The sequence below is a fragment of the Mobula hypostoma genome, chromosome 20, assembly GCF_963921235.1.
Source record: "Mobula hypostoma chromosome 20, sMobHyp1.1, whole genome shotgun sequence".
Classification (NCBI taxonomy): domain Eukaryota; kingdom Metazoa; phylum Chordata; class Chondrichthyes; order Myliobatiformes; family Myliobatidae; genus Mobula; species Mobula hypostoma.
The window spans coordinates 37,770,179-37,797,391 of record NC_086116.1 but is presented as its reverse complement, the minus strand read 5'-3'; the positions used below and the strand labels follow the sequence as shown (position 1 = coordinate 37,797,391).

The following is a 27,213-nucleotide window of genomic DNA, read 5'->3' as shown; positions in this document are numbered from 1 at the left end:
GACAGACTGGTGAATAGTGTGTCGCCAGGCCTCGCGATCGGAGGCTAGATTAGACTACTGGCGATGGTCAATGTGACAGGCACCAAGAGATTTCTTCAGAGAGTCCTTGTACCTCTTCTTCGGTGCCCCGTGGAGAAGGGACCAGTGGAGAGTTCACCATACAGCACAATCTTAGGCAGGCGATGATCCTCCATCCTGGAGATGTGCCCTGCCCAGCGCAGCTGTGTCTTCAACAGCATGGCCTAGATGCTGGTGACCTCCGCCTGTTTGAGGACTTCGATGTTGGTGACGAAGTCACTCCAGTGGATGTTGAGGATGGTGCGGAGGCAGTGCTGGTGGAAACACTCAAGGAGTCGTAGGTGGTGGTGGTAGGTGACCCACGACACGGAGCCGTACAGGAGGGTGGTCAGTACAACGGCTCTGTACACGCTGATCTTTGTGCCTTTCTTCAAATGCTTGTTGTTCCAGACTCTTTTGTACAGCCTGCCGAATGCGCTGTTTGTCTTTGCCAGTCTGTTGTCAATCTCTTTGTCGATCTTGGCATCTGACGAGATGGTGCGCCCCAGGTAGCTGAACCGGTGGACTGTCTTCAGCTCTACCTCACTGATGGTGATGCAGGGAGGGTGGTAATCTTCCTGAGGTACGGGCTGATAGAGAACTTCTGTCTTCTTCAAGCTGACTTCCAGTCCAAAGAGCTCAGCAGCCTCTGCAAAGCAGGATGTTATACATTGCAGGGCTGTCTCTGTGTGGGCAACAAGGGCAGCATCGTCGGCAAAGAGTAGCTCTCTGATGAGTTGCTCCAATGTCTTGGTGTGGGACTGTAGTTGCCGCAGGTTGAACAGGCTGCCATCAGTGCAGTATCGGATGTAGACACCGTCCTCATCATCAAGGTCTTCTGTAGCCCTTTCGAGCATCATGCTGAAGAAGATGGTGAAGAGAGTCAGCGCGAGGACGTAGCCTTGCTTTACTCTGTTGCCTATTGGGAAGGGTTCTGAGAGGTCGTTGTTGTGTCTGACTTAGCCATTCTGATCTTCATGTAGCTGGATGACCATGCTGTGGAACTCTGGGGGGCATCCCAGTTATCCCATGATTTGCCACAGACCTTCCCTGCTCACAGTGTAGAATGCTTTGGTAAGATCAACAAACGTCACGTACAAGCCCTTGTTCTGTTCCCTACATTTCTCTTGGAGCTGCCTGAGAACAAATACCATGTCGGTGGTGCTCCTGTTGACTCTGAAGCCACACTGGCTCTCTGGGATATGTTCTTCTGCAATGATGGGCACCAAGCTGTTCAGGAGTACTCTTGCGAGGATTTTTCCTGCGATAGAGAGAAGAGTTATCCCCCGCTAGTTGGAGCAGTCGGACTTTTCCCCCTGGTTCTTATACAGGGCGATGATGACTGCAACACGGAGGTCCTGTGGTCGTTTACCTTGTTCCCAGCAGCAGACAAAGAACTCGTGGAGTTTGGTGTGTAACGTTGGGCCCCCATGCTTCCAAATCTCAAGTGGGATTCCATCAACTCCCACTGCCTAGCCACTTTCCAGCTGCTCTATGGCCTTGACTGTCTCTTCTAGGGTTGGAATCTTGTCCAGTTCTGTTTTCTCTGGCTGTTGCGGGATGCGATGAATTGCTGAGTCTTGGACCATGCGGTTGGCGTTGAAGAGAGTCTGGAAGTGTTCCGACCGCCAGTTCAGGATGGACCCCTTGTCTGTGAAGAGCGCCTGACCGTCTGCACTGCGCAAGGGACTCTGGACCTGGTGCGAAGGGCCGTACACTGCTCTCAGGGCTTCATAAAACCCTCTGTAGTCACCAGTCTCTGCACAAAGCTGAGTTCTCTTTGCAAGGTTGGTCCACCACACGTTCTGAATCTCTCAAAACTTGCGCTGGAGGTTGCTGCATACAAGGCGGAAGGCTGCTTTCTTATCAGGACAAGACAGCTGAGCAAGGTGTGCCTGGTGGGCGGATCTCTTCTTTGCCAGTAATTCTTGGATCTCCCGGTTATTTTCATCGAACCAGTCCTTGTTCTTCTTTGTGGAAAACCCTTGGACTTCTTCAGAGGTTTGCAGGATGATGTTTTTAGGTGTTCCCAAAGCACGTGTTGGGCACGTGGCCAAGTGGTTAAGGCATTTGTCTAGTGATCTGAAGGTTGCTAGTTCGAGCCTCAGCTGTGGCAGTGTGCTTGTGTCCTTGAGCAAGGCACTTAACCACACATTGCTCTAGTGTCTGTGTGAGGAGTGGCGCCCCACACAGACTTCCAATCTGCCCCTTGTAAGGCATGAAAATGTTCGACGCAGGCCTCTCATGGTCTGGGTCGATGTTCTCTCCCAAAGCACTTCCGAAGAGGAGTCTGTAGGGAAACTGGGATCCTGAAGCCTCAACTGAAGATTTGTCTGAAAGTCAGCTTTCACTTCAGCTGACTGGAGGTTGACAACCTGAAACTTCTTCCTTGGGATGCCTCCTCTCTGTCTTAAGTTTGAAATGGAGACTGAGTTTGCAGCGGACAAGACGATGGTCCATATGACACTCTGCACTGGGCATCACTCGGGTAAGATGTCCCAAAGGTCTCTGTGATGCACCAAGATGTAGTCTATGAGGTGCCAATGCTTGGACTGAGGATGCATCCAGGTTGTCTTCAGACTGCCTTTCTGCTGGAAAATGGTGTTAGTGATGGTGAGTTGCTGCTCTACGCAAAACTCTAACAGAAGGCGCCTGTTGTCGTTGCATTTTCCAATTTTTTGCATTTTGCTTGTTTGCCAAGTACTCCTTTCCAGGCTTCTGAATCTTGGCCTACTCTTGGCATTGAAGTCACCAGGGATGAAGACCTTGTCATCTGCAGGGGCGTTCCGTACGAGGTTGCACAGATCAGTGTAAAACTTGTCCTTTTCTGCAGGATCCGCTTGAAGAGTGGGGGCGTACATGCTGAACAGTGTGGCATACTGCTTGGTTCAAAGTGGGAGGCACATGGAGATGATGCGGTCTGAGTGACCCATTGGCAATTTTTCAAGTTTGGAGGCAATGGAGTTCCTGACCATAAAGCCAACGCCAGAAAGGCATCTCTCAGTCTCTAGCATTTTTATTAATGGTATTGTTGTATAAATGGCCACAGACACAGCACTGCTTGCTCCACACGGAGAAGGGCCTAGAAAAGGTGGCCTAATCAAAGGTCATTTCCATTTCCCCCAGTTGGCTAGCCACAGTCAACAGGCATCCTGAACACTTCCAATTTCAACAAAAAAACCCAAAGATGACTTGCATCATATCTAATCTCCTTCCTTTTGTAACACTATCCCAGTAATCAGCTGTGGATACAAGACTCTGCTACCTTACTAAGTAGATCATTCTAAGATCCATGCAGCAAATACACCATTCTAAGATCCATGCAGTGATACTACAGCTTGTGCAACTCCATCGCCAACCTGGATATCTTCTGCTACCCAACTAATTTATTAATCACTTCAATTAAACTATCATTTCATTGCTGAAGGATGCACCCAGGGTTGTTTGCAAGGAACTTACATACTGAATATTGAAAGGCCTAATCAGAGTGGACATGTAGAGGACATTTCCAATAGTGGGAGAGTCTCAGACCAAAGGGCACAGCCTCAGAGTAGAAGGATGTCCCTTTAGAACAGAGGAGGAATTTCTTTAACCAGAGTGTGGGGAATCTGTGGAAGGTATTGCCAGTCTGAGGAGGCCAAGTCAGTGAAAATATTTAAAGTGGAGGTTGATAGGTAATTAACTAGAAAGGGTGTGAAAGGTTGTTCAGAGATAGCAGGAGTTGTTGAGAGGGAAATTAAATCAGTCTTGATGGGCCGAATGGCCTAATTCTGCTGCTATGTCTTATGGACAAAAAGGGTCCGGTTTGGGAATTATTGTGGTTCGTCCATCGTCGCCGATGAAGACCTCGACACCATTAGTCACTTTGAGACTGGATGCGGTGTGTCCGAAGATGACTGGTCAGGCCAATTCGGGCACGGAATATCCTGGTACACGTTGGGCAGACCTGTGTGGGCACTGCAGTTGTCGCGCTGGTGGCTCTGGACTTGTGCAGCTCGTGCTTACATTCTGCTTCAGCAATGCGCTTTGCTTCGTAAGCTTGACAGCCCTTGTGGGTGAGGCCGCGCCAGGTAGGGCGTTTTTGTGCCAGCGTTTCCCAAGAGGTCGTGTCTATGTCAAATGACTTTAGGGAGGCCTTTAGTGTGTCTTTGTAATGTTTCTTCTGCCCTCAAGTGAGCATCTTCCAGCAGAGAGTTCCCCAAAAAGGAGCTGCTTGGAATTATACAAGGAATACCATAGCAGCTCTAATCAAATTTCCCAGCCTCTCAGATTTTAACACCTCAGCTGGTGTGAGATCACCATTGTTCAAATGTTTCCCTTCTTGTCACACACTGTCCTTACTTTCAAAGGGCAAATGTGTGACTTGGTAGACTGGATTCAAAATTGGTTTGGCCATAGAAGACAGAAGGAAGTGATGGAGGGTTATTATTCTGATTGAATTAGAACCAGTATCAAGTTTATTTTCATTGATATATGTCGCAAAATTTGTTCTGTGGTAGCGGTACAGTGCAATACATATAATATACTATTACCTGTAATAAATAAATACAACTTAAACATAAATTACTAAATAATACAAAGAGACCAAAAATAGTGAGGTAGTGTTCATGGGTTCATTGTGCATTCAGAAATATCATGACGAAGGGGGAGAAGCTGTTCTTAAAACATTGAGCTGTGTCTTCAGGCTTCGGTACCTCTTCTCTAATGGTAGCAGTGAGAAAAGGACACATCCTGGATGGTAGGGATCCTTAATGACGGATGCTGCCTTTATGTGGCATTGCCCTTTGATGATGTTCTCAATGGTGGGGAAGTTAGTGTCCATGATGGACCCGGTTGAGTTTAAATCCTTATGCAGATTTTTTCAATCCTGTGCAGTGGCCCCTCCGTGCCAGATGGTGATGCAACCAGTTCAAGTGCTCTCCACGGAACATCTGCAAAAACTTGCTAGGGTCTTTGGTGACATACCAAATCTCTTCAAACTCCTAATGAAATATAGCTGCTGGTGTGCCCTCTTCATAATTGCATCAATATGCTGGGTTCAGAATAGGTCTTGGTCTTCTGAGATGTCAACACCCAGGAGCTTTGTGAGCAGTGGTGTTCCACAGAGATCCTTGATAGGCTGGTAGAGAAGTCATACACCAAGCTTGCTTTCAGTGGTCAGGGAGTTGAGTATATAAGCTGGGTCATGTTGTAGTTGTATAACTTTGCCTTGGCTGCATTTGGAGCAGTTCTGATGATTGCATTACAGGAAGAATGTGGAGACTTTGAAGAGGGTGCAGAGGAGGTTCATCAGGGTGTTGCCTCGATTAGAAAGGTTGGGAAAACATGAATTGTTTTCTCTGGAGCACTGGAAACTCAGGGGCAACCTGATATTTGTTTACAAAATTGTGAGAGGGATAGGCAGAGTAGATAGAATCTTTCTCGCGGGGTGGAAATGTCAAATACTACCGGGCATACACAGTCTTAAAGGAAGGGGGGGAAGGTTAAAGGAGATATACGAGGCAAACCTTTTTACAGGAGTGGTAGGTGCCTGGAACATACTGGCAAGGGAGGTGGTGGAAGCAGATACGATGGCAACGCTTAAGAGACTTTCAGACACATGAACAGACAGGAGAACTGAGGGACAGAGATCACATGCAGGCAGATGGGATACATGGTTAACACAGATAAGGTGGGCGGCTACAACCCAATCCAATACATCCCTCCCCACCACTGAGTACATTTACAGAGAGCGCTGCCACAAGAAAAGCAGCATCCATCGTCAAAGACCACTGTCATCCAGGCCATGCTCTCTTCTCACTACTACCATCAGGCAGGAGGTACAGAATCCTTAGGTCCCACACCACCAGATTCAGGAACGGTTTTTACCCTACAACATCAGCGTGGTCAACTTCACTCACAACTCCAAACTGATTCTACGACCTACAGATTCAATTTCAAAGACTCTTTTACAACTCATGTTCTCCGTATTTTTTAATATTTTCACTATTTGTCTTCTTTTGTCTTTAAGTACGTATTTTCATAGATTTCAATTGTATTTCTTTATATTTCCTGTAAATGCCTGCAAGGAAATGAATTTCAAGGTAGTATAAGGTGACATATATATGTACTTTGATAATTAATTTACTTTGACTTTGAAGAGCATGTAACTCTGCTGTACAGTTCTACATTCATTTCAGAGTGCCTAGGAGTACCACTCACTGTAATTTGCCAGAGAAGGATCACTATGTACTTAAGCAGGGCAAGTTACAGACTCAGAATGCATCAGACTCTTTATAAATAGATTCCCTAAATAGACTTTGTTTGCTTTGCTATTACTTAAGAAAACTCTGTTTATATATTGTCTGCAGTGAGCATTCCCAGGCCCCAGTTTATTTGACAGACTCCATACTGTCAAGAGAGCAAAAAGTGCACACAGACTTCAATGGTGACAAGTTTTTAAAATTCTTAAATTATAGATGCCAGATTTAAATATATTAACCTGCCAGAGGTTAAGATACTTTCTTCTGCTGCCTGGAAAACTCTCAGCAACATAAAACAGTAATAACATTTTAACTCTTGAGGTGCTGGTACGTGGAGACAGATGTGAAGTGGTGTTGGAAGGAGATAAGAGATCTCTAATCAGCTCAGTGCATCCTGTAAGCAGCTCAGTGGGAGATCCTTCATACAACTGACACGAACAGGATGGACCAAATGGTCTCATTCTTTGCCCAGAACTTTGGATACTTCCACAAGCATTCAATGTCTTTCCAAACAAAGCAAGTACCGAAGTGACATTTAATTCTCAATAGTGTTTGTCCATTTTTTTTTTGAGATGTCTTAATATTTTGTATTCAGTTGTAGCAAAGGTAGTCGATGAGTCTTGGGGCAATGTTTAGCTGGTGGATATCTTGCAACCTTCGAGGACCAAGACTCTTCCTCAGGGTCAGTCTGCAGTGATGTGCCAAGCTCATTGGTGTACCTGGAGTCAAAACATAACCTTTAATAACAATGATCCAACACTGTACAATCCAAAAATACTTCAATATTTTAGAATGCACTTTCACAATATCCCACCACGCTCAATCAATCTCTCTGATTCATTCATTATGGTTACCACTCTCACTCCAGCATTATAAATGCCCCAAATTTCACTTCCAATGAACTATTAAGCCTGAACCAAGTCGATACGCAATGCCTCTAAAAAGTGACATCCATCATTAAGGAGTCCCTCTACCCAGGACATGCCCTCTTCCCATACTACTATAAGGGAGGTACAGGAGTCTGAAGACACACACTCAATGTTTTAGGAATAGTTTCTTCCCCTCTGCCAAGGGCTTCACTTATCACTTTCTAGTTTGTTCTCCTTCCCCTCTCCCAAACTCCTCATTCTGGCTTCTTCCCGCTTCCTTTCCAGTCCTGATGAAGCATCTCAGCCCAAAATGTTGACTGTTTGTTCCTTTCCATAGATGCTGCTTGACTTGTTGAGTTCCTCCAGCATTTTGCATCTGTTGCTCTGGATTTCCACCATCTGCAGAATCTCTTCTGTTTATGATAATAAATCTGATTCTGATATGTAGAAACAGAGCCCACCAGGGTTCACACAATTCCAGAATCCTGGAACTCTCTGCACTGAGAGTGATTCATTGCTGGGTTCAATCACAGAGAGCGAAGGACAGCATCCCAGACTTCACATTCAATTCGCACTTAACACGAGCCAGACTACAGAACTGAGAGCAGACTTCAGGAGGAGGAAGTTGGGAGAACACACACCAGGTGCCAGCAGTGGAAAGAGTGAGCAGCTTCAAGTTCCTGGGCATCAACACCTCAGAGGATCTATCCTGGCCTAATATACTGATGCAATCATAAAGAGGGCATACCAGCGGCTCTACTTCATTAGGAGTTTGAGGAGATTTGGCAATGAACAGGGACAATTCTTTTTAAATCAATGTGCTGTGGATTTACGTTTTATTCTTGTAATGAGAATCAGGGCTGGGTGTGGTACTGTGGGAGGTAGTAGTGGGCAGCCAAGTGTTGCCAGTAACAAATCCTGGAAGAATCGCATTTGGAAAACACAGAGCCCAGTTAAACTGCCTTTTCCTTCCTGCCAACACCCCACCCACTTTCAATGTTTTCACAACTGCTCAAAGTAAGTGGTTAAACACACTATTTCTGTAAATCACTTATGGAGTGGCAGAGTCAAACACATCAATAAAAAATGGCATAAAGGGGTAAGAGTCAGTGAAAAAATTAAAAAATCATTTGTGTGTGTGTGTCTGTGTCTATATATATTTGTGCATGAGACCAAGGATGAATCCTAGACCATGACTCAAACCATCTGGAACTTTCTCCTCAGGTTAATCGTGATGAAGGATCTTGGCCTGAAATACTTATTTCTCTCCACAGATGCTGCCTGACCTGCTGAATTCCTCCAGCATTTTGTGCATTGGAACTCTCTTCTGATGAGTTATAAACTAATTAAAAATTGGGGGCGGGGGGGGGAGAATCTTTCACTCTTGGAGTCTTTGAAACATCCCAAGAGAGCAGACAAACTTGATCTGAATAGGACTTTTCTAATAACTATATTGACTTGCTTTGCATTAGGGATCAGAACATAGAACACAGAACAGTACAGCAGAGTATATTCCCCCAACCTCCGCCCTTCCTAAACTCACTGTGGTGGCATCTTTCCTTGGCCTCTTTCTTATACACATGCTGACCCTTCACAACTAAAGATAAAAACATTGCATCGAACTTTGCACATGTATTGAAGACATGCTTCAACTGAACTTCAGCGCTGTCCTCAGCTGCACTTCCAACTTAATCTTTCCAAACTCTCAGCGCTTTCGATAAATGAATGAAAAACTATTTTGCACCACTGACACAATGGGAAAACCGATCTCACTTCCTACAGTCCTGACCCTTTTCTCACCCTGACAATAGTCTTAATATTAACCAGATCAGGAACAATCTTGGTGCTACATCTAAAACAAGCCGAGCCTTTGCAGCATCTTGGAGGCTTCCTATTTCCACCCCTAAACTGAGACCAGCCATACATAGATGGAACAAGTAGCTTTCTAGATCTGCATGACCCATTTGTGTAGTGATGTGAGGGATTAACAGTGCACCATTATTTTAATCTGTGCTGTTTGAGTACTTGTTGATAAAGTTTCTTACTCTGGTAATACTTGAGGCACTCTGCTGATGGGGATCCGGAATAAGTGTACTCCAAAGGTATCCGCCCTCGATTGTCTTGTGCATATACATTGGCTCCATAGTCGATGAGCATTTTAATCAACTCCGCATTCTTTATCTTGGCAGCAAGATGAAGAGCAGTTTCATGGAGTTTAGCACCATTCACATTTGCCCCTGGAGATCACATAACATACACAAGAACAAAAACAGATGACCAAAACTGCACTTGCATCACACCTACCACATTTTTCAAAATCAGATTACACTCACTGGCCACTTTATTAGGTATCTCCTGCACCTAATAAAGTGACCGCCGAGTGTATATTCGTGGTCTTTGGCTGCCGTAGTTCATCCACTTCAAGATTCGATGTGTTGTGCATTCAGGATGTTCTTCTGCACACCACTGTTGTAACATGTGGTTGTTTGAGTCACTGTCACCTTTCTGTCAGCTTGATAGCAATTGGTATACAACTAGATGTAGTGTGTAGTGAGGCTGTGAGAAAGGTCAGGTAGATGATAGGGCAAAATTGCAATCAGTGGGATCAAGTAAAGTGTAACAGGGGGCCAAAATCAAAAAGGGTGATGAGTACAGGAGTAAAGGTTTTATAATGGAATGCACTTAGTATACACAATTAGGTAGATGATTTCGTAGCTGAGTTAGAGATTGGCAGGTCTGATGTTGTGGGCAGCTCTGAGTCGTGGCTAAAAGAAGATCACAGTTGGGAGCTTACCATCCAAGGATACACGTTGTATTGAAAGAACAGGCAGGTAGGCAGAGGGGGTGGTGTGGCTCTGTTAGTGAAAAAATGAAATCAAATCCTTGGAAAGAGGTGACATAGGATCAAAGATGTAGAATCTTTGTGGGTAGAATTAGGAATCTGCAAGGATAAAAGAACACTGATAGGAGTTACATACAGACTTCAAACAGTAGCCAGGATGTGGGCTACAGATTGGAACAGGAGATAGAAAAGGCAAGAAATGGCAATATTCAGGTAGATTGCATGGTGCTGGACCCTGAAAGAATGAATTTGTAAAATGACTAGGAGATGGATTTTTACAGCAACTTGTGGTTGAGCCCACTCGGGGGACGGAAATTCAGAATGGATAGAAACATCGAAACACAGAAAACCTACAGCACAACACAGGCCCTTCGACCCACGATGCTATCCCGAACATGTACTTACTTTAAAAATTACCTAGGGTTACCCATAGCCTCTAGTTTTCTAAGCTCCGTGGACCTATCCAAGAGTCTCTTAAAAGACCTTATCATATCCGCCATCACCACCGTTGCCGACAGCCCATTCCACGCACTCACCACTCTTTGAGTAAAATACTTACCCCTGACATCTCCTCTGTACCTACTTCCAAGCAAGCACCTTAAAACTGTGCCCTCTTGTGTTAGCCATTTTAGCCCTGGGACATGTTATGTAATGACCCAGATTTGATTAGAAAGCTAAAGGTAAAGGAACCCTTAGGAGGCAGTGATCATAATACGACAGAATTCACTCTGCAGTTTGAGAAGGAGAAGATAAAATGGAATATTTCAGTATTACAGTGGAGTAAAGAGACAAGAACGAGGAGCTGGCTTAAGTTGATTGGAAGGGATCACTAGCAGGGATGACGGCAGATCAGCAATGACGGGGGAAATTCGGATGGCGCAGGGAAGATACATCCCAAAGAAGAAGTATTCTGAAGGGAGGACGAGGCAACCCTGATTGACCAGGGAAGTCAAAGTCACCATAAAAGCAAAAGTAAGGGCATATAATGTAGCACAAATTAGTGAGAAGGTAGAGGACTGGGAAGCACCACAAAAGGCAACAAGAAAAGCCATAAAGAAAGATGAAATATGAAAGTAAGCTACAATAATATAAAAGAGGATACAAACGTTGTTTTAGATATATAAAGAGTAAAGGAGAGGTGAGAGTGGATATTGGACCGCTGGAAAATGACGCCCAAGAGGAAGTAATGGGGGACAAAGAGGAACATCGTAAGTATATTACATCAGTCTTCACTGTGGAAGACACTAGCAGAATGCAAGAGAGTCAGTGGGGCAGAAGTGAGTGTTGTTGCCATTACTAAGAAGGTGCTTGAGAAGCTGAAAAGCCTGAAGATACATAAGTTACCTGGACTACACTCCAGGCTTCAGAAAGAGGTAGCTGAAGAGATTGTGGAGGCATTAGTAATGGTCTTACATGAATCATTAGATTCTGGAATGGTTCCTGAGGACTGGAAAATTGCAAATGTTACTCTACTCTTTAAGAAGGAAGGCAGGCAGAAGAAAGGATAGGCTAAAGGATAGCAAAAAATAGGCTAGTTATCCTGACTTCAGTGGTTGGAAATATGTTGGAGTCATATTAAGGATGAGGTTTCTGGGTACTTGGAGGCACATGACAGAATAGGCCAAAGTCAGCATGTTTTTCTAAAGAGGAAATCTTGCCTGACAAATCTGTTGGAACTCTTTGAGGAAATAACAGGCAGGGTAGATAGAGGAGAGTCAGTGGATGTTGTTTATTTGGATTTTCAGAAGGCCTTTGACAAGGTACTGCACATGAGGCTGCTTAACAAGAAAAAAGCCCATGGTATTATGGGAAAATTTACTGGCATGGGTAGAAGATTGGCTGACTGGCAGAAGGCAAGAAGTGCGAATAAAAGGGGGCTTTTCTGGTTGATTGCCGGTGACTAGTGGTATGCCGTAGGGGTCGGTGCTGGGGCCGCATCTTTTCACATTGTATATCAATGATTTGGATGACGAAATTGATGGCTTTGTGGTCAAGTTTGCGGATGATACAAAGATAGGTGGAGAGGCAGGTAGTGTTAAGGAGGCAGGGTATCTGCAGGACTTAGACAGATTGGGGGAATAGGTAAAGAAGTGGCAGATGGATACAGTGTAGGGAAGTGTTTGGAAGTGTGTCCTAAATGGAGAGGAAGTTCAGAAATCTGAGGTGCAAAGGGACTTGGGAGTCCTCATATAGGATTCCCTAAAATTGCAGGTTGAGTCTGTGGTGAGGAAGCCAAATGCAATGTTAGCATTTATTTCGAGAGGACTGAAATATTAAAGCAAAGATGTAATGTTGAAGCTTTCTAAAGAACTAGCAAGGCCTCACTTGGAGTATTGTAAGCAGCTTATGCCCCTTATCTAAGAAAGAATGTGCTGACATTGGAGAGGGTTCAAAGGTGGTTCATGAAAATGATTCCACGATTGAAAGGCTTGTCATATGAGGAACATTTGATAGCCTGAGGCCTGTATTCACTAGAATTCCCAAGAATGAGGGTTGACCTAATTAAAACCTATCGAATGTTGAAAGGCCTCGATAGAGTGGATGTGGAAAGGATGTTTCCTATGGTGGTGGAGTCTAAGACCAGAGGATACAGCCTCAGAATTGAGGGGTATCCTTTTAGGATGGAGATGAGGAGGAACTTCTTTAGGCAGCGAGTAGTTAATCTGTGGAATTTGTTGCCACAGGCAGTTGTGGAGGCCAAGTCTTTATGTATATTTAAGTCAGAGGCTGGTAGATTCTTCTTTAGTCAGGGCATGAAGGGATATGGGGAGAAGGCAGGATATTGGGGCTCAGATGGAAAATGGATCAGCCATGATGAAATGGCAGAGCAGACTTGATGGGCCAAATGGCCTACTTCTTCTCCTATATCTTATGGTCATGCACTTTGGTAGAAGGAATAAAGGCATAGACTATTTTCTAAACAGGTAGAAAATTTAGAAATCTGAGGTGCAAATGGACCTGGGAGCCCTCAAACAGAATTCCCTGAAGGTTAACTTGCAAATTGAGTCTCTGGCAAATTGGGAGGACTAGAATACAAAAGCAAGGATGTAATGCTGAGGCTTTATAAGGCATTGTTCAGATTGCACACGGAGCAGATTTGGGCCCTTTATCTTGGAAAAGATGTGCTGGCATTGGAGAAGGTCCAGAGGAGGTTCACGAGATTGACCTCAGGAACGAAAGGGTTAACATATGAAGAGTGTTTGATGGTTCTGGGCCTGTACACATTGGAGTTAATAGGAATGAGGAGGGGAATCTCATTGAAACCTAAGATCTGGATAAAGTGGATGTGGAGAGGGTATCTCATAATAGTGAAAGTGTCTAGGACCTGAGCTGAGAAAAATTTTCTTTCGTCAGAGGGTGGTGAATCTGTGGAATTCATTGCTACAGATGCTGTGCAGGCTAAGTCATTGGGTATACTTAAGGCTCAGGTTTATAGGTTCTTGGTTAATCAGGGAGTCAAAGGTTATGAGGAGAATGGGTTTGAGACGGATAATAAATCAGCCATGTTGGAATGGTGGGGCAGACTCAAAGGGCAAAATAGTCTAATTCTGCTCCTATGTCTTATGACCTTGAACCAGTCTGGTCATTCTCCTCTGATCTCTCTTATTAACACAGAACTGCTACTCACTGGATTTTTTGTTTGCTTTTCATCTCATTCGCTGTAAACTTTAGAAAATGTTTGTGTGAAGATCCCAGCAGTTTCTGATACGACCCTCCCTGGCACCAACAATATTCCACGATCAAAATCACTTGGATCACATTTCTTCTCCATTCTGATGTTTGGCCTGAACAACAACGGAACCTCTTGACCATGTCTGCATGCATTGCATTGCTGCCACCTGACTGGCTGATTAAATATTTGCATTAACGAGCTGGTGTACAGGGAGAACCAAACAAAGTGGCTACTGAATGTAGAATAGCAAGGAGGGTCAACACAAAGAGGAAGTAAATAGGTTCATCGGGGAGCTTTGGAGGATGGAGTGGCAGATTGAAGGGAATTGCGTAGCAATGGAAGGTTCTAAGTTTATGGTTAATTCAGCTTGCTGCTTCAGAATATGGCAAGTCCACTTTCTGAACAGAGTCTGCTCTAGGATACACTAACAAAAGACTGCACAATACCAGGTGTGAGAGGGAATGGATCCCTGGATCAGAATCAGGTTTATTCCCTCTGACATATGTCATGAAATTTGTTTTGTGGCACCAAGAGAAACACTAAGTCACAAAATTAAATAATGAGGTAAATTATGAGGTAGCATTCAGGGTCCATCCAGAAACCTGACGGTTCCCGTGCCTCCTCCCGCGTGGTAGTAATGCAAAGACAGCATGTCTCTGACGGTGAGGGATGCCACCTTCTTTAGGCTTTGCCTTTTGCAAATGTCCTCAATGGTGGGTGGTGGATGGGGTGCTTGCACCCATGATGGAGGTAGCCGAGTCTGCATCCCGCTGCAGCCTCTTGCCACTCTGTGCATTGAAGCCTCGACACCAGGCTGTGACGCAACCTGTCAGAAGGTTCACCACCTTATATCTGTAGAAATTTTTTTATAGTCTTTGGTGACATAGCAAACCTCCTCAAACTCCTCCTTCACGAATGCATCAATGTGTCGGGCCCAAGGAAGGTCCTCAGTGATGTTGCCATGCGGGAACTCGAAGCCGCTCGCCTTTTCCAACACTGACCTCTCAGTGAGGACTGGTGTGTTCTCTCCCGACCTCCCCTCCCCGAAGTCCTTGGTTGTGCTGACATTGAGCGTGAGGCTGTTGTTGCCACTTGATCAGCTGATCAGCTCAATCCTGTAGGCGCCCTCATTGCCTTCTGAAATTCTGCCAACCACAGTGACCATCAGCGGGTTTATATACGGTGTTTGAGCTGTGCCTGCTCACACAGTCATGAGCACAGAGAGAGCAGAACAGTGGGCTAAGCACACATCTTTGAGGTGATTGTCAGTGAGGAGGATATGTTATTACTGATCTGCACTGATGGCAGTCTCCTGATATGGAAGTCAGGGATCTAATTGCAGAGGGAGGAACAGAGGCCCAGGTTTTGAAGTTTGTTTATTAGTACTGAGGGATGATAGTGCTGAAGACTGAGTAGTCATCGACAAACAGTATTGCTGATATCTGGGTGATCCAAAGCCAAGTGGAGAGCCAGTATGATTGAGTCTGCTGTAGACCTGTTGTGATGGTAGGCAAATTGCAGCAGGTCCAAGTCCAGGTCCTTGTCTAGGCAGGAGTTAACTCTAGCCATGACCAACCTCTCAAAGCACTTCATCACAGTAGATATGAATGTGATAGTGGTTGAGGCATCTCACCCTGCTCTACTTGGGCACTGGCATGATGGATGTCCTTTCGAAGTAGGTGGGAACCTCTGACTGCAGAAGTGAGAGGGTGAAGATGTCCTTGAACACTCCAATCTTTTGGCTGGCACAGGCTTTCAGTTCTCTGCCAGATGACACAGGATGTTCTAACTTTGGCCTCTGAAACAGAAGTCACTGGGTTGCCGAATGCTGTGGGGATTTGCACAGTTGTAGTTTTATTGTCCCATTCACAGCCTCCCTCAAAGGCACTGAACTCACCCAAGAGTGAAGCATGACGACCACTTATGCCATTAGTCTTCACCGTATAGGAACAAGTGGCCCGAAAGTCCTGCCACAACTGCTGTCCTTCCAGTTGTGTCTCTAACTTCACATGGAATCGCCTTCACCACTCTCATGATGGGCTTCCATAAGATGTACCTGGACTTTTTGTAGGATGCTGGATTGCTAGTCTTGAATGCCACATATCCAGCCCTCAGCAAACCGTGGATCTCCTGGTTCATCTAGGGTGTCTCGAAGGTACACACTCATCTATGCAGGTCCAGATGAAGTTGGTGACAGTTGTGGCATATTCATTCAGATTCGGAGATGAATTCCTGAGTATGCTGCAGTCCACTGATTGAAAGCAGTCCTGTAAACGCTCCTCTGCCTCCCTTGATCAGACCTTCACCATCCACACGCTGGTCCTTAGTCCCTGCCTAGATTCCAAGAGTACAATTACAGAAACACTCTTGATGGTGCTGTAACAGAGATTGAGTGTGCTGGCTCCTCTGGTTGCACCGGTGACATGCTGGTGGTAGCTTGTGAAAGTGCCACACGCCGATAGACAAGGCATCAAGGTCTGCTGTCTCGTGACTGTTGGTTATGGTGCACAGCTCCTCCAGTGCATCACTCAATGCACCAGATGTCAGGTTGGCACTGGAGGTTCACAAGAAAGCGAAAGTTCTGAGCAGGCCAACAAGAGCACGTTACATTGACAGAAACTCACCTGCATTAAGCAAAAGCTTTGCACAATCAATGTGTGGCACAGCGCAAGCCACATGTAATGGGGTTCCAAAGTGGCAGTCATAAGCCTCTAGGTTTGCACCTACGTCAATGAGCAGCCTCATACATTCTGCACTACCTGAAACAGAGGAAAGCACAGTTAGAACAAAACCATCAACATGCTCTCGTCCTGCTTCGCCCTTCCTCAGCCCTTTGGAATAGAGCATTGCACTTCACTTTTTAAATTCAGAGACACAGCACAGTCACAGCGGCCCACGAGTTCAGGGCTGCCCACTTACACCCATGTGACCAATTAACCTACGAACTGGTTAATTCTGCTCCCATGTCAGATGGTCTTTACATATATGGTTTTTTTTTACGGTCAACAACTCATCCTGCCTTGGAAAAGTAGCCAACGCAATCAGGGACCCCACTCTCCCAGTCATTTCCCTCTTCTCCACCCTCCCGTCGACAAAAAGATGGAAAACGAACCTTGCTCAAGGACAACTTCGTCCCAGTGATATCAGGTTCTTGAACAGACCTCTAATATGCTAAAGATGAGCTCATGATATTTCAATCTGCCTTGTTGTGACCCTTGCATTTTGTCTACTTGCACTGCTCATCCTTTGTAACTATAACACTATATTCCGCATCTGTTTTCTCCTTTCGTATTACCTCGATGTTCTTACCTATGGAATAATGTCAGGATGACCTGCAAAGAAAGGTTTTTCACTGTATTAAGATAAAGATTAGATTTATTTATCACACGCACATCAAAACTTGGAAACATACAGTGAATTGTGTTGTTTGTGTCAACGGCCAACACAGTCTGAGGATTGCGGCAGCCCACAAAGGTGCTGCTATACTTCTGGCACCAACGTAGCACAACCACAACTTACTAACCCTAACTGTACTTCTTTGTAACGTGGGAGGAAACTGGAGCACTTGGAGGAAACCCACATGGACAAGGGGAGAAAGTAATAACTCCTCACACACAGCAGTGGGAATTGAACCCCGCTCACTGGTGCTGTAAGGCGTTGTGCTAGTTGCCACACTACTGTGCTGCCCCACGTATCTCGGTACACATGACAATAATAAACTAAGGAAGAGGTTGTCAAATTGTTAGGGGCAGCATGGAAGCCGTAGCGGTTAGCGTAACGCTATTACAGCGCCAGCGACCTGGGTTCAATTCCCGCCACTGCCTGTAAGGAGCTTGTACGTTCTCCCCGTGACAGCGTGGGTTTCCTCCCTCATTCTGAAGATGTACAGTTAGGTTGTGAGTTGTCGGTGGCAGAATCACAGCGACACTCGCGGAATGCCCTGCACAATCCTCGCTGATTTGATTTGATCTAAATGACACATCTCACTTTATTTGTACATGTGACAAATAAAGCTAATATTTATAAAGAATAATGGAAGTTCCCCGGTTTTCTTGTTTACCAGGAACAGGTCAAAGCAGAAGAATTACTGAGCTATACTCATGGTTTTGAAGCATATTCTCTTGTTGTTGTCTCCTCTTGAGAGATACCTCCACGAAGAATCCTATTTATCCCAGATACAAGGTACAGTCTTTAATTACTGTAAGGACTTGCAGCTTACCAATCATACAGGCCTCATGCAATGGTGATGCGGTGAAATTAAGTGGATTTACATTTGCTCCGTAGGTCAACAGCATCTTGACACATTCAGTGTTACCACCAGCACAGGCATCACAAAGTGGAGTACTCCCATCAATGTTTCTGGCTTCGATCTGAGAGGCAGATTTTAAAGACATGAATAAGTTTGTTATTTTAAGATAGAATTATGTTTCAATCACAAACAGCATAACAAAACTCCTTCAGACATTGTGCTCATCTTTGACCCCCACCGACAATCCAGAAAGAGAAAAAAACACTTAAGTAGCTTAACTAGTACGAGATAAATCTTCAGAATATTGAACAGATATTGATATGGCTAAGATCTGCTTTGGTTGCGTGTATTCAGCAACTTAATGGCTTAAGAAACTCAACAAAGTTAAATTCAGCAATAATTAGGCAATATGTTTCTTTTAATACGATGAAAGGTACAAGGTAAAACTTGTGCAACATGCACAAAATGCTGGAGAAAATCAGTACGTCAGGCAGCAACAAAGGAGGGAGCAAAATAGTTCACATTTTGGGCCGCGCCCTCTGAAGGCTCTCAGCCTGAAATGTCGACTATTTATTCCCATTTATAAACGCTGCCTGACTGAGTTTCTCCAGCATTTTGTACGTTACACAAAGCATCCCACTTTTCCCACTGACCTCTAGATGTCACTGTTGACCCAGTTTCCCACTAAGCAAACTCATTGCAGTGCCACCCTGGAAGCTTGAACACAGAATCAGAGCTTCATCATCATTGACGTACAGTGTGTCGTGAAATCTGTCGTTTTGCGGCAGCAGTACAGTGCAATAATAAAAATTACTGCAAGTTACAATGAGAATATATTAAAAAATAAACAAATTGGGCAAAATAGTCAGGTAGTGTTCGTGGACCATTCGGGAGGTGATGGTGGAGATGAAGAAGCTGTTTCTAAAACATTAGGTGCGTGTGTCTTTAGGCTCCTGTACATCCTCCCTAACGGTAGTAATGAGAAGAGGGCATATCCTGGATAGTGAGGGCCCTACGTGAAGCATGCCACCTTCTTGAGAGGTCGCTTTTTGAAGATGTTCTCAATGGTGGGGAGGCTAGTGCCCATGAAGGAGTTGGCCAAGTTTACAACTCTCTGCAGTTTTTTTGATCCTATGAGGTGGTCCTTTCATACCAGAAAGTGATGCAACCAGTCACAGTGCTCTCTATGGTACATCTGTAGGAGTCTGCTAGATAATCTTTGGTGACATACCAAATCTCCTTAAATTCCAACAAAATATAGTTGCTGGTATGACTTCTTCATAACTGCATCAATATGCTGGACGCAGGATAGATACTCTGAGGTGTTGACATCCAAGAACTTGAAACTGCTCACCCTTTTCACTGCTGGCCCCTCAATGAGGACCAGTATGTTCTCCTAAATTGTCCTTGAAGTCCACACTCAGTCTCTTGATCTTGCTGATGTTGAGTGCAAGGTTGCTGTTGTGACACCACTCAACCAGCCGATCTATACCACTCTTGTATGCTTCCTCGTCACCATCTGAGATTTGGCCCACAGAAGTTGTGTCATCAGTGCACGCATCGATGGTGCTTAAGCTGTGCCCAGCCACACAGTCTTGAGCATAGAGACAGCAGAGCTGTGGGCTAAGCTCACATCCTCGAGGTGCTTAGCCTGTGCTGATTGTCAGCGAGAAGGAGATGTCATCACTGATCTGCATCGACTGTGGTGTCCCACTGAGGAAGTCAAGGACCCAGTTGCAGAGGAAGGTACAGAGGCCCAGGTTTCAAAGCTTGTTGATTAGCACTGACAGGATAACAGCGTTGAATGCTGGGCTGAGTTGAATACAGCCTGACTCTCTGTTGTACTATGCTGTATCACCGTGTGGTACCAAAACTACACTGCAGTGGACAGGAGGGCTCTACAGGAGTAGTTAAAGCTGCCCAACATATCACTGGCAGCAGCCTACCCATCACCAAGGACATGTATACAGAAAGGCCAGCAATATCATGAAAGATCCCACCCATCCTGATCATGGACTGTTTGTCCCACTTCAATTCGGGAAGTGGCTAAGTAGCATCCGCACTAGGATCACGAGACTCAAAAACAGTCACTTCCCCAGAGCCGTCAGGCTGATCAACACCTCCACCCATTAGCCCACTACACCAACCCCACCACCACGATATACACATCACCTAGTGTCATTTTATTCACAGACTATCAGTCTACGTACATTATCGTTGCTCGTACTTTGTGTTTTACAGGATTACTGTTATATTTATTCAGTATTTTTTGTTTTTCTTTATTGTTCTGTTGATGCTTATTCTGTTTTTTTTATGCTGCACTGGATCCAGAGAAACAATCATTTCATTCTCCTTTACACTAGTGCACTGAAGAATGACAAGAAACAGTTTTGACTCGTGAGAGTCCCACACTGTTAGCACTGGGATTATTTGGGCAAGACTTCACACAGAAGTTCTACAATAATTCCCTGATGTGAGGAAGAGACTTTGGTACTTTCCAGATAAGAACAGCAGAGAGCTTGTCAGAAGAATTCTCTCAGGAGAACTTGTCCCCTGTGTCTTGGACATTTTTACTTCCCCCCCCCACCCCGCCACGCGTCATTGCAAACTGATTATCAACACGAGTTGGTTGTTGTCTGAAAAAGCACACTGTATTGAGATTGGTAAATAAAAGAAAGGATCAAGGAAACAACAGGAATTCTGCAGATGCTGGAAATTCAAGCAACACACATCAAAGTTGCTGGTGAACGCAGCAGGCCAAGCAGCATCTATAGGAAGAGGCGCAGTCGACGTTTCAGGCCGAGACCCTTCGTCAGGACTAACTGAAGGAAGAGTGAGTAAGGGATTTGAAAGCTGGAGGGGGAGGGGGAGATGCAAAATGATAGGAGAAGACAGGAGGGGGAGGGATAGAGCCGAGAGCTGGACAGGTGATAGGCAAAAGGGGATACGAGAGGATCATGGGACAGGAGGTCCGGGAAGAAAGACGGGGGGGGGGGGTGACCCAGAGGATGGGCAAGACCGCTTTGCTGAACATCTACGCTCTGTCCGCCAGAGAAAGCAGGATCTCCCAGTGGCCACACATTTTAATTCCACATCCCATTCCCATTCTGACATGTCTATCCACGGCCTCCTCTACTGTAAAGATGAAGCCACACTCAGGTTGGAGGAACAACACCTTATATTCCGTCTGGGTAGCCTCCAACCTGATGGCATGAACATTGACTTCTCTAACTTCCGCTAGGCCCCACCTCCCCCTCGTACCCCATCTGTTACTCATTTTTATGCACACATTCTTTCTCTCACTCTTCTTTTTCTCCCTCTGTCCCTCTGAATATACCTCTTGCCCATCCTCTGGGTCACCCCCCCCCCGTCTTTCTTCCCGGACCTCCTGTCCCATGATCCTCTCGTATCCCCTTTTGCCTATCACCTGTCCAGCTCTCGGCTCTATCCCTCCCCCTCCTGTCTTCTCCTATCATTTTGCATCTCCCCCTCCCCCTCCAGCTTTCAAATCCCTTACTCACTCTTCCTTCAGTTAGTCCTGACGAAGGGTCTCGGCCTGAAACGTCGACTGCGCCTCTTCCTATAGATGCTGCTTGGCCTGCTGCGTTCACCAGCAACTTTGATGTGTGTTGAAAGGATCAAGGATCAACTTTATCCACCAGATACATTTACATGCATTAGGAATTTGCTGTGGTGAGTTGGTCAGGGCGTGACATGCAACAACACTCAACAATTATAAAAAATAAAGGATCATATAAAAAATAAAGTTGGATGTTAAAGTACAGATATGGAACAAAATGTGCATAAATACATAAATACCAGCATGTGTTTACATTATAAACAGCACTATGAGATGCTGTCTTCCCACTTCCTCTGTTCCCCACTCAGACCTTTTATCTCTGCTCATCTGCCAATTATTTCACCCTGGGTCCCTCCTTCCCTTTCTCCTATGGTTCACTCTCCTCTCCTCTCTCTTCTTCTTCTTCACTCTCTTCTCTTCCAGCTTTTGACCTTTCCCACCCACATGGCTTCACCTATCATCTTCCAGCTAGCCTCCTTCCCCTCCCCCCACCTTTTTATTCTGGCATCTTCCCCCTAAATTCTCAGTCCTGAAGATGGGTCTCGGCCCAAAACTTTGACTGTTAATTCATTTCCATGGCTGCTACCTGACCTCCTCCAGCAATTTTGTGTGTGTTGCTTTGGATTTCCGGCATCTGCAGAATCTCGTGTTCATGAAATGTGGTTTAAAGTGTCTACGGTGCAGTATGGTGACAATTGATAGATGGCTGTGGAGGAGGGCTAATTAGAATGGTTCATCAGATTAACTGCCTTGGGGAAGAAGCTTTTAAAATGGCTTGAAGTTTTTGATTTAATAGCCCTATAGTGTTAGACCATAAGATATAGGAGCAGAAGTAGGCTATTCAGCCCATCAAGTCTGCTCCACCATATAATCATTGGCTGATCCAATTCTTCCAGTCATCTCCACTCCCCTGCCTTCTCCCCATACCCTTTGATGCCTTGGCTAATCAAGCACCTACTTATCTCTGCCTTAAATGCACCCAATGACTTGGCCTCCACAGCCGCTCGTGGTAACAAATTCCACAGATTTACCACCCTCTGACTAAAGTAATTTCTCCGCATTTCTGTTCTAAATGGACGTCCTTCAATCCTGAAGTCCTGCCCTCTTGTCCTAGACTCCCCTACCATGGGAAATAACTTTGCCATATCTAATCTGTTCAGGCTTTTTAACATATGGAATGTTTCTATGAGATTCCCCCCTCATAGTGTTAAACTGAACCCATTAGCACTGCTCAAAGAATGGAACATCAATTTAAGATTTTGGGCAAGAAAAATAGAGGGAGATAAGAGAAACTCATGGCAAGTAGGCCTGGGCAGGGGGTGTGGTGAAGCAAAGCTTTGAGCAGCACCCACTCGGAGGGATTGGAAGCCCGAGAAGACATAGTTCACTCAGGTTCACCAACTGAGTGGAAAAGGCAGCGACTCGTGGCAGTTTGGAGCTTTGAGCAGCGGCCAATGAGCATCTGGGATTGATTGGCAAGAACAAGCTAAAGTAGGGCAGGGGCAAGTGGAGCGGCCATTGCTGGAGTTGTTAGTGTTAAGAGTGGGGATTTTGAGGCTTTAACTCTTCAAGGCGTCAGCAGGAGAAGGCAAAAAGGCTGTAGGTAGAGCCTCCCCACCTCACCCCACAGTTTATTGTTCTTCCCTTTTTATATTTGCTCAGTTAGAACAGTAGAGATGCCAGGGAGGATAGAAGAATGCTCCCTCTTGTGGGATGTAGGAAGGCAGGAAGACCTCCAGTGTCCCTGACAACTACACCTGCAAGAATCGCATCCAGCTGCAGCTTCTAACACACCACATTAAACAGCTGGAGCTGGAACTGAATGAACTCCAGATCATTTGGGAGGCTGAAGGGGTGAAAGATAGGACATGTAGAGAGGTAGTTACACCCAATGTGCAGGGCACAGGAAACTGGGTGCCACTCAGGAAGGGGAAAGGGGTTAAACTGCCAGTGCAGAGTAACCTTGTGGCCTTCCACCTCAACAAGTATACCACTTTGGACACTGTTGGGAGAGGATGACCTAGCAGAAAAAAGTCACAGCAGTCAGGTCTTTGGCACTGAGTCTAAGTCTGCAACTCAGGGGGCGGGGGGAAGAAGAGGTGAGCTGTGGTGATAGTTAGGGGAACAGAAAGGAGGTTCCAGAAACACAGAAACATAGAAAACCTACAGAACAAAGCTGTGCCAAACAAGTCCTTACCTTAGAAATTACCCAGGGTTACCCATAGCCCTCTATTTTTCTGAGCTCTATGTACCTATCCAGGAGTCTCTTAAAAGACCCTATTGTATCTACCTCCACCACCATCGCCCGCAGCCCATTCCACGCACTCACCATTCTCTGCATAAAAAACTCACTTTTAAAATCTTCTCTGTATCTACTTCCAAGCATCTTTGAACTGTGCTCTCTCGTGCTAGCCATTTCAGCCCTGGGAAAAAGCCTCTGACTATCTCCTCTGCACCCTTTCTGTGGCTTCCACATCCTTCCTGTAGTGAGGCGACCAGAACTGAGCACAATACTCCAAGTGGGGTCTGACCAGGGTCCTATATAGCTGCAACATTACCTCTCAGCTCCCAAGTTCAATTCCACAATTGATGAAGGCCAATACACCATATGCCTTCTTAACCACAGAGTCAACCTGTGCAGCTGCTTTGAGTGTCCTATGGACTCGAACCCCAAGATCCCTCTGATCCTCCACACTGCCAAGAGACTTACCATTAATACTATATTCTGCCACCATATTTGACCTACCAAAATGAACCACCTCACACTTATCTGTACTGAACTCCATCTGCCATTTCTCAGCCCAGTTTTGCATCCTATCAATGTCCCGCTGTAACCTCTGACAGCCCTCCACACTATCCACAACACCCCCAACCTTTGTGTCATCAGCAAATTTACTAACCCATCTCTCCACTTCCTCATCCAAGTCATTTATAAAAATCACGAAGAGTAGGGGTCCCAGAACAGATCCCTGAGGCACACCACTGGTCACCGACCTCCATGCAGAATATGATCTGTCTACAACCACTCTTTGCCTTCTGTGGGCAAGCCAGTTCTGGATCCACAAAGCAAGGTCCCCTTGGATCCCATGCCTCCTTACTTTCTCAATAAGCCTTGCATGGGGTACCTTGTCAAACACCTTGCTGAAATGCATATACAATACACTACATTTACTGTTCTACCTTCATCAATGTGTTTAGCCACATCCTCAAAAAATTCAATCAGGCTTGTAAGGCACAACCTGTCTTTCACAAATGTTTATAAATCCTGCCTCTCAGGATCTTCTCCATCAGTTTAACAACCACTGAAGTAAGACTCACTGGTCTATAAGTTCCTGGGCTATCTCTACTCCCTTTCTTGAATAATGGAACAACATCCACAACCCTCCAATCCTCCGGAACCTCTCCCGTTCCCATTGATGAAGCAAAGATCATCGCCAGCAATCTCCTCCCTCACCTCCCACAGTAGCCGGAGTACGTCTCGTCTGGTCCCGGTGACTTATCAAACTTAATGCTTTCCAAAAGCTCCAGCTCATCCTCTTCCTAACTATCTACATGCTCAAGCTTTTCAGTCTGCTGTCAGTCATCCCTACAATCACCAAGGTCCTTTTCCGTAGTGAATACTGAAGCAATGTATTAATTAAGTATTTCTGTTATCGCCTCCGGTTCCATACACACTTTTCCACTGTCACATTTGATTGGTCCTATTCTATCACGTCTTATCCTCTTGCTCTTCACGTACTTGTAGAATGCCTTGGGGTTTTCCTTAATCCTGTCTGCCAAGGCCTTCTCATGGCCCCTTCTGGCTCTCCTAATTTCATTCTTAAGCTCTTTCCTGCTAGCCTTATAATCTTCTAGATCTTTATCATTATCTAGTTTTTTGAACCATTCATAAACTCTTCTTCTTGACTAGATTTACAACAGCCTTTGTACACCACAGTTCCTGTACCTTACCATCCTTTCCCTGTCTCATTGGAATGTACCTATGCAGAACTCCACGCAAGTATCCCCTGAGCATTTGCCACATTTCTTCCGTACATTTGCCTGAGAACATCTGTTCCCAATTTTTGCTTCCAAGTTCTTGCCTGATAGCCTCATATTTCCCCTTACTCCAATTGAACGCTTTCCTAACTTGTCTGTTCCTATCCCTCTCCAATGCTATGGTAAAGCAGTTAGAATTGTGATCACTATCTCCAAAATGCTCTCCCACTGAGAGATCTGACACCTGACCAGGTTCATTTCCCAATACCAGATCAAGTACAGCCTCTCCTCTTGTAGGCTTATCTATATATTGTGTCATGAAACCTTCCTGAACACACCTAACAAACTCCACCCCATCTAAACCCCAATTGATATTTGGGAAATTAAAATCTCCCACCACAACAACCCTGTTATTATTACACTTCTCCGGAATCTGTCTCCCTATCTACTCCTCAATGTCCCTGTTATTATTGGGTGGTCCATAAAAAACACCCAGTAGAGTTATTGACCCCTTCCTGTTCCTAACTTCCACCCACAGAGACTCTGTAGACAATCCCTCCACGTCTTCCTCCTTTTCTGCAGCCCTGACACTATCTCTGATCAACAGTGCCACGACCTCACCTCTTTTTCCTCCCTCCCTGTCCTTTCTGAAACATCTAAAGCCTGGCACTCAAAGTAACCATTCCTGCCCGAGCCATCCAAGTCTCTGTAATGGCCACAGCATCATAGCTCCAAGTACTGATCCACGCTCTAAGCTCATCCACTTTGTTCATAATACTCCTTACATTAAAATAGACACATCTCAAACCATCGGACTGAGCGTGTCCCTTCTCTATCACCTGCCTATCCTCCCTCTCGTCCCTCTCGCACTGTCTCCAAGCTTTCTCTATTCATGAGCCAACCACTTCTTCCTCCGTCTCTTCAGTTTGGTTCCCACCCCCCAGCAATCCTAATTTAAACTCACCCCAACAGCTTTAGCAAACCTCCCCGCCAGGATATTGGTTCCCCTGGGATTCAAGTGCAACCCATCCTTTTTGTACAGGTCACTCCTGCCCCAAAAGAGGTCCCAATGAATCAGAAATCTGTATCACTGCCCCCCTGCTCCAATCCCTCAGCCAGGCATTTATCATCCACCTCACTCTATTCCTATACTCACTGTCACATGGCACAGGCAGTAATCCCGAGATGACTACCTTCGTTATCCTGCTTCTCAACTTCCTTCCTAACTCCCTGCAGTCTGCTTTCAGGACCTCCTCCCTTTTCCTGTCTGTCGTTGGTACCAATATGTACCATGACCTTTGGCTGTTCTCCTTCCACTTCAGGATACTGCGGACGCGATCTGAAACGTCCTGGACCTGGCACCTGGGAGGCAAACTACCATCCGTGTTTCTTTCCTGCTTCCACAGAATCGCCTGTCTGCCCCCCTAACTGTAGAGTCCCCTATCACTGCTGCCATCCTCTTCCTTTCCCTACCCTTTTGAGCCACAGGGCCAGACTCTAAGCCAGAGGCGCGACCACAGTTGCTTCCCTCAGGTAGGCCGTTCCCCCCAAAAGTACTCAAGCAGGAATACTTATTGTCAAGGGATACAGTCACAGGGGTGTTCTCTAGCCTCTGCCTCCTGCCCTTCCCTCTCTTGACTGTTACCTACTTACCTGTCTCCCCAGGCGCCGGTACGACTATCTGCCTATAAGTTATTCTCTATCACCTCCTCACTTTCCCTGA

General features: G+C 45.5%; 1 protein-coding gene across 1 annotated transcript in view; it reads right to left on the bottom strand.

Annotated features, from left to right (window-relative positions):
• Positions 1 to 3,183: 3,183 nt before the first annotated feature.
• LOC134359444 (ankyrin repeat and SOCS box protein 13-like) overlaps positions 3,184 to 27,213 on the bottom strand; it is a 44,696-nt gene continuing 20,666 nt past the window's right edge. The window contains exons 3-6 of the mRNA XM_063072685.1: positions 17,903 to 18,053; positions 16,308 to 16,442; positions 9,214 to 9,405; positions 3,184 to 7,018 (exon numbers count right to left, since the gene is read on the bottom strand). Of these exons, the coding sequence (XP_062928755.1) occupies positions 6,891 to 7,018; positions 9,214 to 9,405; positions 16,308 to 16,442; positions 17,903 to 18,053 (606 nt within the window). The 3' untranslated portion in view covers positions 3,184 to 6,890. The remainder of the gene's footprint in view (positions 7,019 to 9,213; positions 9,406 to 16,307; positions 16,443 to 17,902; positions 18,054 to 27,213) is intronic.